The sequence below is a fragment of the Trachemys scripta genome, chromosome 3 (assembly GCF_013100865.1).
Source record: "Trachemys scripta elegans isolate TJP31775 chromosome 3, CAS_Tse_1.0, whole genome shotgun sequence".
Lineage (NCBI taxonomy): Eukaryota > Metazoa > Chordata > Testudines > Emydidae > Trachemys > Trachemys scripta.
Genome location: NC_048300.1, coordinates 105815536 through 105827743, shown reverse-complemented (window position 1 = coordinate 105827743; position 12208 = coordinate 105815536). Strand labels below are relative to the sequence as shown.

At 39.8% G+C, this 12208-nt stretch overlaps 2 protein-coding genes and 1 long non-coding RNA gene across 12 annotated transcripts in view; 1 reads left to right on the top strand and 2 right to left on the bottom strand.

Annotated features, from left to right (window-relative positions):
- Positions 1-6209, bottom strand: part of LOC117874922 (vascular non-inflammatory molecule 3-like) — a 44640-nt gene extending 38431 nt beyond the window's left edge. For 2 of the 9 annotated variants that reach the window (XR_004645115.1, XR_004645116.1), the window contains exons 1-4: positions 6065-6209; positions 5135-5290; positions 4928-5058; positions 48-240 (exon numbers count right to left, since the gene is read on the bottom strand). Coding sequence is in view for 3 of the 9 variants with exons in the window: in XM_034765629.1 (XP_034621520.1) it covers positions 48-240; positions 4928-5058; positions 5135-5290; positions 6065-6139 (555 nt within the window). In the remaining 6 variants the exon portion in view is untranslated. The other 7 variants (XR_004645113.1, XM_034765631.1, XM_034765629.1 and 4 more) reach the window with 5 other exon arrangements.
- LOC117874927 overlaps positions 3021-12208 on the top strand; it is a 69073-nt gene continuing 59885 nt past the window's right edge. The window contains exons 1-2 of the long non-coding RNA XR_004645119.1: positions 3021-3240; positions 6804-6973. This is a non-coding gene — a long non-coding RNA (uncharacterized LOC117874927). The remainder of the gene's footprint in view (positions 3241-6803; positions 6974-12208) is intronic.
- The window catches only part of LOC117874924 (MFS-type transporter SLC18B1-like), a 37149-nt gene continuing 34791 nt past the window's right edge, over positions 9851-12208 (bottom strand). For both annotated transcript variants that reach the window (XM_034765633.1, XM_034765634.1), the window contains exons 12-13: positions 10751-11002; positions 9851-10463 (exon numbers count right to left, since the gene is read on the bottom strand). In XM_034765633.1, the coding sequence (XP_034621524.1) occupies positions 10855-11002 (148 nt within the window). In that variant the 3' untranslated portion in view covers positions 9851-10463; positions 10751-10854. The remainder of the gene's footprint in view (positions 10464-10750; positions 11003-12208) is intronic.

Genomic DNA, 12208 nt, shown 5'->3' with positions numbered 1-12208 from the left:
ATGAGTGAATTACTGCACTGAACTGTGCAAAGTTGTTTATTTCTTACCTTATGGTAGCGTGCCACCAATTTCCCTTCTGAATCAAAGACAACATCAGTATTATACTGATAGTGACCATCGCTGGGGCACTTGGGATCACTGGAATTACATGGCTTCTTGTCCCCAATATTGGCAACCACATAGATCACATTGCTCCTTGCCATGCAGCTGAGTCTTTCCTGCACTGGTGCAGGAGCAAATCTAATTGTCAGTGAGAAATTAAAAAAAAAATAAAAAATTCTAAGCTTAAGGCTTTGGAGCAGAAGAATGATGGATTTAAGTTAGAAGACTGCTATTGTAGGGTAACCAAATGAAAGTACAGAATAGACCATTGGTGAGTCTATAAAAGTGTTCAGAATAAAATCCAAAAGTCTCCCTTTGTGCCAGTATGGGTTATCCAAACTGGACAGAACAGTGTGATATTGGGCTTCCAGTCTCTCCCCACCCACTACACCTCATTTTCCTCCTAGACTAGATTCCTCTCACCTACCCAAACCCAATTCCTTGTTCCACTGAAAAAAACCCCACACACTTGTGCGTGTGTATTTATGTATATTCACACACACACACACACACACACACACACACACCAAGAAAAGAACACTATTATGGTTGCAAAGTCAAGCCCTCAAAAATTAGGAAATGCCAGAACTAAGTGCCAGAAATGAGATTTGGGAAAGAGGAAAAGTGAAACAACAACATTACAACAAACCCACAAATATCGGCGGTTTGGATGTATGGGTTTTGTTTGTTTGTTTATGCTTGAAATCCAAATGTTTAACTAGTTACTAAAACATAATATAAGGACAATGTCACAACTCACTCTTCAATTTGAGTTCAGGAACCATTGCACACATTGTGTGCTGTCTTATCTTTGAGCAGGTACCCCCTATCTTAATGCTGAACATTTCTTAGGCTCTGATCCTACAATAAGGTCCACACAAGCAGACCCTGGAACCTGCTTGGAGCTCATTGCAGAAGCAAGTTCTTATTCTGTACATGCACATCCCTTCATTCCTTTGCCCTGCCTCTATACCATGAGTGGGGAAAATGGGGTAAAACAACAACAACTTGTCCTTAAAAATCAATTTAATTTAATCTATGACCACAAACACTACAATGCCTTAGTCATAACTGTATGATTATTGAATGGCACCATTACAGGTCAAGAATTAATATTGTTTGAGTGCTTAAATTGTACATTTTCACACCTTAACAGGTTTGAATTGCTTTGAAACTCTTGAGTTTCCCTGAGTTTATAATTAGACATGGGCAAAATCAGCAGACTATAGGAGTTGTCCTCTGGCCCAATGAGTATTCAAGTATTTTATACAAAGTTGAACATCTTCAACAGGAAAGGCTGATAGAGACCCACCTTAAGTAACCAATACCATATCTGGTGAATAACCTAACCCTTGAACTACAGGTTATTGGGGGGAGGAATGTATACCAACATCACCAGCTTTCCTTCTCCCAAGCCCCAATTTTGTGAATCTAGCCCTTAAAATGCCCAGAAAAAAACCCTTCACGTCATGAAACATTTTGGTGAACTTGAAACAGACATTTTCCAGTAGTCAAAATTCCAAAAAAATTTGGAGTTTTACCTGAACTGAAGGGTTGGAGCTTTTTTGTTTTTGTTTTTTTAATTATTGCAAACTGCCAGCAAACCAACCAACCAAATAAACAAAAAATCAGTTATTTTCCCAGCTCTGTTTATAATGATAGGTTTGGGGATAATTGAAACACCCCTGTAATGTTTTTTACACTTAAGTTTTCACGTGGTTTCTATCTTAACTGAGTTTTTTGTCTAGGCACTGCACACACACACACACACACACACACACATCCTGCTACCTCATATGGGGTAAGTGAGTTTTTAACTTATTTTAAAATTTGGGGCTGTTCCATAATAGTTTGCAGAGATTAGTGTACATGGAGCTTTTTTTAAATTTAAATTATTGAAAGATGCTCCAAGATGTATTAAACATGTTCTCTAGGAACCCATAGCTGTGTTTAAGCCTTTAAACAAGGTCCACTTCAACCTAAATCTCCAGCTCGAAAATATCTGAGGTTTTTTTGTTTGTTTGTTTGTTTGTTTCTGCTCTGGATAGCAAATTCTTTGATGCAGGGAACTATGGGTGCAGGCGATGCTGCAGCACCCCCCGACTTGAAGTGGTTTCCATTATATACAGGATTTACAGTTTGGTTTAATGGCTCCCAGCACCCCCACTATATAAAATCTTGGCCCTCAGTGGAAATTTTTGCCATTGACTTCAATTGAGCCAGGACTGACTCCAAATCTCTACTTTCGTACAATATTGATTACCATGTCATTGCTGAAACAAGCACAACAATATTTTAAAGGTAAACACAGCGGAAATGCAAAGCCAGTATTTGCAGCATTTATAAATATTAGAATGGCTAAACTCTGGCTTTACTTAGCATCAAGTGATGGTGGAACCTTTGCATTCCAACAAGCTGGGGAAAAATCACCCTTGCATAGATGAAAAAACGAAGTGACATTCTTCTAGAGCCACCTAGTGGCAAAACATTAACAAATATTTCTATGACTATATATTATTAATCATTAATTGTAGCCGAGCACAACTGCTTATCATGTATTGACATTACTGTGACAGAATGTACTCATGTCCACACTCTGCGCGCTACTGTAATAGTCTTTGCACAAAGTATGCCTTGGGAGGTATCATTTAAAAATTCATTTGCTGATCAATAATACCATGGCAAAATTCACATAGCAGCGTTATGTGTGAAGTTATAAACATAAGCTGAGATCATAATTAAAAGTATGTTTTCCAGAAAAGTCTGGGGAGTGGTCAAACCAGTTCCTCAGAGTGCCTCAGCTAGGTGTAAACAAGGTCAGTAGGTTATTACCCGCTAAGTGGCCATTCTTTGGCAGGAAAGGGAGAAGGGGGGGGGGGGAATTTAAATCTTAGCAAAAAAAAAGTATGGGGTCCCCTCCATACAGACTGCCTGTCGCCATACTCCCAGCTGGGACTGCTCATCGAAGAGGGGACAGGATTATAAAAAGAAGGGGCAGACACCCCAGGGCATCCCACCTCCTTCCTCTTATTGTGTCCATTAATTCACTACATGAAAAGGGAAAAGGAAGCACCAATAACACAGAAGAAGGGGTCCTGGCCTAAGAAGTTTGGCCAGTAAGACTGCTGAGAACATGTGGTGAGAACAACTTTGCTTTGAATTTAACAGTTAAATTTAACAAGCACCAGTTGTATTTTATGTTTATTTTTCTTGTAACCATGTCTGATTTTTATGCCTCAATACTTGTAGTCACTTAAAATCTCTAATTTTTTAGTTTATAAACTTGTTTTATTGTTTTAATCTAATCCAGTGTGTTTAAATTGAAGAATCTGGGAAACTCCATTTGGGGTAACAAAGTGTGTGCATATTATTTCTATTCAAGAAATAGACTTTTTATGACTTTGTTTTGTCCAGGAGAGGGCTGGGCAGCACAGGACATACGTTTCTGGGTGGAAATATAGGAGAGGGTGTGTGTTCCAGGAGTCACCCTGGAATACCAATCAAGGTGTGGTTGGCAGGCTGCAGCACACACCCAGACATAGCTGGGAGTGACTTGATGTTGCTGTTTGTGAGCAGTCCAGATTATCTGGAGGCTACATCAACAAAGCAGTGTAAAAGGCACCTCAAGTTAGAGGGCGGGGGTGACACAGGTACTCATTAGTCTGGATTGTACCCTGATATGTCACAATTACATCACTGCCTTTTATTAGACAAACACCTCTCAGGAGTGGTCTAGATAATACTTAGTCCTGCCATGAGTGCAGGGGACTGGACTAGCAGATCTCTAGAGGTCCTTCCCATCCTATGATTAGCTATTGATTGAGGAGATTCCTGTAATCCTGCCATATTAAAATACTAAAGACAATGTGATGTGTCTTAAGCGCATTGAAAAATAAATAATTTTAAAAACTGCAATGTTATGACCTCAACTAATGTTACAGTTTACAAAAGGGGAAAAAAAAAAAGGTTGACAGCTTCCATTATTTTATAATCATTTCCCAATTCTGCTTAACTGGATACTCAGATACAGAGATAGCAATTGCTTAAAAACAAAGATTTTAAATTATTAGGGTCTGAAAGTCCTTCTTTGAAGTAATTCAAGTTGAATTTTTATTTTTGTTTGTTCAGTAGTGTTTTTCTTTACACTATTAACATGTTAGTACGAAAATGCATAAAGTTATTGGGATTATTTTCCTTTAAATGCACCCTAAAACCTACTAAAATAATGTTATTCCTTCATCTTAGAAATATTTCTATTTCATATTTGCTCTTCATAAATTATTGCACTGTGACATCATGGAATAGCTCTTAGGACCTGATAGCAAGGGTTACCAGTGAACATTGACTGGATTTTGACTTTTACTTAAATCACCAAAAATATGTTCAAGCACTAAAGAAAGATCACTATGTCATGTCTCATTGCTCAATTGGGGTTCAGATAAAAACACAGGATTATAGGATTTATTTTTTAAACCTTGGAGCAGGCTTCCCCCATTTCAGTAGTGAACATTACTTAGGCCCTGATCATGTCCCAGCACCAACATAGAGCTCATTGAAAAAGCAGAACCCTTATAAATTGCATTTCGTGTTTTTCTTTCAAAGAAGCATTGAACCCAACAAGTACATTAAATGAAACTGAGAAACTGTAATTAGATTATACTTTATGGGGAAAAAACAATCAATCAATCATGAAAAACTTGTCAGATAGTACGTTCTTGTGATTAGGCTACACAAGCCCCTATGAAGTCACTCATCGCCACCTCTGAATGGAGATTTTTGCCTCTCCCCTACCACCCACTGCCCCTTTTAGTAGCAAAGACAATACCTGTCAGGGTCAGTACATGGAATCCAGTTCACCTGTGGATCTGGGATGTCCTCAAGATAGGGGTAAATGGTTTCTCTTGTGAAAACCCAGCCATAAATACCATCTTCAGGAGTCACAATAATACGTGCACCCTGGCAAAACAGACTAAATTAAATAAGTCTCCACCTAAATAAATACATCTCAGTACAGAATAGCCAATGACAGTACCTGCAGGGCTGCTGCTTTGATGGCCCCTTCCAAAACATCCATATTTTTGTTCATCAGCATCAAAGCATCTTCAGGAGAAACAGGTATTTTGGTGTCCTCTGACAATATAACTGAGTGCTCATACACTGCTGCAATGTAGCTGTCCAAAGCACAGGCCTTAAGGACAGACAAAGCAAAAATTGTAGCGTAAACATGAGGCTGGGAATAGACCATGTTTGAAGCTTGTTAGTTGCTCAAATGACTGCAAGTCCAGGCAAGTCTAGAGGATTAAATCAGAAAACTGATTGCCTCACTTTGGAAACCTCCATCACCTATTTAATCAAGAGAATCTGTTACAGGAAGTCCACATTGTGCAACACAGTTACCACACCTAGAAAGTCTTATACCATAAAGGACATCTGAAGAAGTGGGTTTTTTACCCACGAAAGCTTATGCCCAAATAAATCTGTTAGTCTTTAAGGTGCCACCGGACTCCTTGTTGTTTTTGCCATAAAGGACAAAAGACCTGCAAAAGTAATGCTGTGCCATTTTAGTTACCGTTTAGTTGCCATAGAAGTCACTGTGAAAAAGCTGCAGAAAGACAGCACTGCTGATTTAGAAACACTGCATGTCTATGGCAGAGACGATGGTGTGAATTCAAGGCTAGCCAGCTCAGTAGAAAAACCAAGTAGGGTGAAATCACAGCAGGATCCAGTTACTTACACATGCTGGGCTAAACCCTTCTGCCTTAAATCACACAAATAATTTATTTAACTGCGTAGAACTGTTTGCACGAGTAAACCAAACAGGATTTCATGGGGGGGGTAAACGCTGAACAGCCCATTATGGCATTTTAATAAATAAAACTGATTTTAAAATTAACAGATCCAGTCAGACAACCTTGAGAATATTTTAGTAATGAGAACCAGTTAATAGCACACTGTCATTAACCTGTTCTGGTCCAGAGTCATTTTTAAAATGCCCAAGAACAGTCAGTTCCAAAGTTGGACAGCCAGCCAGAATCATACAAATAAGTGAGAATAACGTAGTACAAATGAACAACCCAGCCAAACTGAGCTTTAACTTGCCATTACAGGCAATAAATAGCTTTATTACTAAAACTGCCCAGATGCTCTGTTCTAAAGTGGCACAAAGGATGATACATGTAATATAACAGAGAGAACATACTATGAAAAAACAGTCCAAACTGACCTTTAGCTGCCTGTTCCAGGCAATAAAAAAGAGTTAATTATTAATATAACAGAATATTCAGTTCCAAAGTAGCACAGAGAACAAAAATATTGCATATAATACAACTAAGTGAGAATAACATAATACTGCTGGAAAAAACCCAACCGAACCAGTCTTTAACTACTCATTCTGGTTCATTATGGATTAAAAATATCCAGAACTGCATATTCCTGAAGTGAAGGGAGAATAAAAATAATGCTTAGGCCTATATAATGGTCATTACCAACTTTTAATACTATACAAACTTCTGTGCAATAAAACATTATGTTATTACTATTAGCCTATTTGTGTTGTTATTCTTGTTGTCAGTAGCAGATAGAGAGGAGTAGTGGTAGCCTCTTTTACTGCTGGAACCATTTTTGTAGGGAACAGGTTATGTGCTACAATCTAAATTGTTTTGTGGATTTTTTGTTTTTAATCAAAATAAATTTTCTAACAGGGCAGAGAATTGAACCTGGATCTCCAGAGTGCCAACCTAGCACCTTCGCACCTTAACCATTGGACCACCCTTCCTCTTTAATGCAGCTGTGTAGTCTAGATGAAATTAGTGGGACTACCTGGGTGCACAAAGTTAACATGATTAAGCTTCTGTTCTGAAGATTTTACAAGGTAAGGCCCTCATCCTGCAGAATGCTTGGATGGTCTATAACACCGCTCTAAGTCTGACTAGTAGATGTACCTATAAACATGAACTCCTGTTCCACACAAAATTCTGACGTTTCAGAAAAATTTTCTTTCTAAAATGGAACAAGTAAAATTCCAGTTTCCTGTTCTAAAAGAAACCTCAAGATGACATTTGTGGGAGAAAGACCTCAATATTGATACAAAATATGATATTAATAAAATTACTATAACTGTGATAGGGTGTCCATCCCACACAGGACTGGAAGGGGTTAAGGTTGACAGGCAGGCCTATTAACTCCATAAGCTGCATCTAGAAGAAGAGCCAGGGAGCAGGGAATTGATTGCAAGCAGGTTCCACTGTGTAGGAACAGTGGGCCTCTAAAGCCAGGAAGCTGGTAACAGATGAGCTGCTGCTGGGAAACGGCAGTCACTCCCTGGGAAGAGGGTCTGGAACTGGTACATTCAGGGCAAGGAGAAAAACCAGGAGTTGTAGGAAGCAGTCTAGGAAAGAAGCAGTAAGAGCTGTGAGAAGAAAGCCCAGAAATGCTTGGGTTGAGGGTCCCTGGACTGGAACTCAGAGTAGAGGGTGGCCCCAGGTTCCTGTACCCACCACTGGGGAAGTGGCACCATCAGGGCAGTGCTGGAGAAGACTGCCTGGGCCTTTTTGTGCAGAAGGACTTTGGGTAAAACCCTGGATGGCAGGGGGAACACTGAGTGATTTGGCTGGAGAGCTGAGTCATGAAGAGGCTGCAGCACCTCCTGGGGCAAGAGAGGGGCTGCAGACAAAGAGAGAGGTGGAGGGACAGCGAGCAACCGCAGGAAGGGGTGTTGAGCCAGTGAGGTATTCCCCAGAACCTCCAGGAGGAGTAACCCTATCTGCAGTGAGTAGAGCAAAGCCATCACAGTAACTTATTTTTAAAGTTATTTCAAACCTATTTGCACCTTTACTGAGTATTAAGATATAGCTACAAAAGTGTTATAGGAAGGATGCTCAGAAATATAATATACATATTTAGCTAATTATATTAAACAATGTTTAAAGCTAATCAAAGAAATTCCAGGTTTCTGCATCTATCAAGGAGATAAACCATGTTAAAGCTTGTAGGAATAAGCCTAACTGTGAAAGGAATGCAGGGTTGTGTTAGCAGAGCAATAAATCTAAAGCTAAAATGGGCCTATACATAGCACCCTGCAAATCTGTGGATATCCGCTTTATAGCTGTGGACAATGTTTGCGGATCGGACATGGATATAAATTTTATAGGTAGAGCCCTGCACGGATACACCAACCTCCTTCCCTCCCCCACCACCCAACCCCCCCCTTTTTTTTCTTCTTCTTTTCAAAGAAATGACCACAGTTGTGGTCAGCTGGTGCTTGAAATCCTCTTGATATACGGCAAAAATGCTGTTGGCAGGTCAAGCTCGAGTTTGGCACTGACTCCCCCCACTCCTACTTGCCTTCCAAGCCCCTCTGTTCCTCCAGGATTTAGGGAAGGCTACAGTATGGGTGGGATTTATCATTAGAATGCTGCTGGCTGCTCTGAAGGGGTGAGGCTGAATGGATGTTCTGGATTATAAACTCAGAGCTTTTTGAGATGGGAATCTTGTATGTACTTTTTATATACTGAAGAAATAAACTCTGCTATAGTTGCAGAGGTAAGTGGCCCAACTTGCACCTGTAGCCTGATCTATGAATTGTATATTAATTATATGGATTACTTAAGAATTCCCAATTCACACACTGAGGTTGAACCACTCTGAGGTTTGACAGGTTCTTGTCCCAAGATCAGGTCCAGTATTATTAAGATTATTGTTTAGTTGAGAACCCCGATGTGCAGAGTTGCAACACTCACACTTTAGGAACCCTTCTGTATTTACAATAGTTGAATACATTTAGCAAAGTCACAAATACTTTAACCCAGCAATGTAGACAGAGATAATACAGAATGTACATCTGAACAGATCTCTCTCCACCTGCCCACTGACTGGGATACTTTTATGTTAGCTGACACCACTATGTCTCATGCATATTCAGCAGAAGTTTCTCCCCTCTTCCTTATTTGTATCTCCTCACCCTACTAATGTTGGGCTGTCTTTCTCCTATAGGTTAGTATATTAATGATCTCAACCTATCATATACATCAATTCATTGCCATGGCACTCTTGTATTCAGACATCTGCAGATGTTCCCATCCTAAGATATCCACAAGCTGATAAAAGCAACAAAGGGTCCTGTGGCACCTTTAAGACTAACAGAAGTATTGGAGCGAAAGCTTATGCTCCAATACTTCTGTTAGTCTTAAAGGTGCCACAGGACCCTCTGTTGCTTTTAACAGATTCAGACTAACACGGCTACCCCTCTGATACTTGACCACAAGCTGATGTTAGCTCATGTTCCTGTGGTTGGTTGGTATTGTTGTGGACAAACTTCCCCCTTCTACACTATTCTCAGTTCCCCAAAACTTAGGGATGACCATTTGGCACAGATAAATGGCTTAAGTTCATAGACCTCAAGCCTTAAGTTAACTGCTGAAGCCAATGTCTTATAGGATACAGACCTGTAGATTCCTTCCATTACTACTGAATAAAATAAATACTAAAGCTAGCCTTATGGGCTACACATCCAGTAGAAATACAGACTCTAATTCTACCCAATTCCCTTTCCATCATGGGTCAAATTCAGTCCTTCTCTAAACAGGTGCAATGCTGTACTTACTGAATATAAATTCAGCTCTCCCATTCTCCAATATTTGCCTTTTCTTCCCACTCCTATGTTTAATAGGCGGACATGGGAGATGGCTGACTTCTTTTCCACCCTCACTTGTAATCTCATTTGGCTAAAGAAATTCACAGAATTTAGAAATAAGAAGTTACCTGGTTTTATTTAACAGAGTATTACACTCACTGTTTCACTATTTCAAATTCCCTTTGAACATCTAATGTTATCAGATATGATATTTTAACCATTCTTTTCCTTTTTTAAAAAGGAAAATGCACATTACAATAAAACACGGTAGTGACAGACAGTCTGGGATAGTCCCCAGCAGATTCAAGTACAAGAACAGAACATTCTGAAACAATTCTTTCACATTGTGCAAAATCTCTCTTCAGTGCACTGTACTGTGAACACAGATAAGTAGGCTGACATCTGATTTACCAGTTCAACCAATCCACAGCAGGAACATCCAAAAGAAAGGCATGCAGTATTTAAATAGGGCATCAGGACAGCAATGTGGCAATATGTTGCCATTACAAATAATCCACAATGTGTTATGCATTATGGGAAGTGGCTCCCCCAGCTCTAGAATTATGCAACACTGTTTGGATGTTAAGTCCACTCTTCTCATCACTAAGTTAACTAAAAAATCAAAAACAAAAAAGAAGAATGTTGATCCAGAAGTATTCCTGGCTATGTCTCACTAGCCAATAGGTGAGCTCTTTCTTCATTTGTGCCCAGAGGGATCTGCAAATTGGATCTGTTCGAGAAGGCAAGGAAGGAAAAAGGAAACAGTTTGATAGAGCTTCTGGATACTTTTGCATACATAATGCTAGCATTATTTAACAAAAACCAACAACAACAACAAAAACACCCCAAAACAGAAGAAAGTACATCTTTGCCCCCAGAAATGTTTCAAGTCTCTTTAATTACAAAGCTGATAATGTGAAAAAACAGAAGTATGGTTGAAAAAAAAATCTGTATTTTTCTTAATGAAAATCTTTAAAACCTGGTTTGAAATGGATGTAAATAAAAGTCTCACAGTACCTCCTTCTTCTTCGTAAAGCCTCTATGATATAGAATATTCCAATAGCTAGCCCCTTTAAAGAAACGGCCATCAATTATTACAGTTGTAATATTTGTGTAATATTTTACAGTTGCAGTCTGTAATAAAAGCAACAAGCAAGAATACTAGCTTTACTTACACTTAAGAACGCCCATCCTCCTTGTATGGCGGCAGCCCATTCAAACCCCAGCCTCTCATTTAGGTATCCACCTAATGTTGGTCCTACAAAAGCTCTAAATATATCAAAGAGAAGTAGTATGGGTACCTCAAAGAAGAGATTACAAAGGTCACAGATTTTTTATTACAATACTGTTGAGACAAGAGGTTTCAGATCTATAGCTAATGTACAGATGGCACAGGTTGCCCCGGTACAGGAGGTGACTGACACAGGGACTCTGTCACTGTAGTCCATGCACCAAACTCAGATTTAGTGGAGGGGGAAAAAAAGCCTCAAAATAAAAACAAGCCTGTTTTCAAACTTGGGGCCCATTGACTCCTGAGCTCATGCAGAGTCCCACCGATTTCAATGGGACCATGCACAGGCCTGTGCTAGAACTCAATGCAGGAGTGGGGCCTTGTGTTTAAAATTAGCCTACTTATACAGGTGTCCAGTTTTCTGGGGTGCTGAGCATCTTACAAGGGTCATTGACTTCAATGTGAATAGAACAGTACTGAAAGTACGGTGCAGTGTCATTCTCATGCAGTAGCACACATTCCTGTCTGTTTACAATTGACTTCACTTCTTGTGAAGTTAATGGAAAACAGAAAGGGAGGTAACTCCGTGTGGTTTCACTGTCCAAGATTGAGTCAACACATTAATATTTTTTATTATTTGTATTGATGTAGTGCCTAGAGGTCCAGGCCCACTGTGTTAGGCCCCCTTGACAGATGGTCTCTGCACCAAAGACTCAGGGGTGCTGGAACTAGGGGTGCTGGCAGCATGGCTGCACCTCTGAGCTTGAAATGGTTTCCATTATATACCGGGTTTAGAGTTTTGTTCAATGGCTCTCAACACCCCCACTGTACAAAGTGTTCCAATGCCACTGCCAACAGCTTAAAATGTAAATGTAAGCTGAGAGAACAGATAGATACAAACAGATGGGGGAAGTACACTGTAGCACTGAAACAGTTATCATTTGTGTAGCCAACACTAGTCACAAAACACCAGCAGCCTAGTTCTTGTCAGTGGTTTGTAACCCACCCATGCCGTGAGGCCCATAATAGAACTGTGAAGCAGAGACCATTTTAAAAAGCTGCTTCAATTTACACAACTTAAAGACGCATTTAGTAACAGGAGAGGACTGGTGTGAGTGACCTTGAACTGCACGTATTTGTACTACGTCCACCAGGCTGTTGATGAACTCCCAGCATTGTTCTCAACTGTCCAGCACTAAGCAGGAAAGCCAGCATTTCAGTCACTTAGAAGAGAGAATCCCATC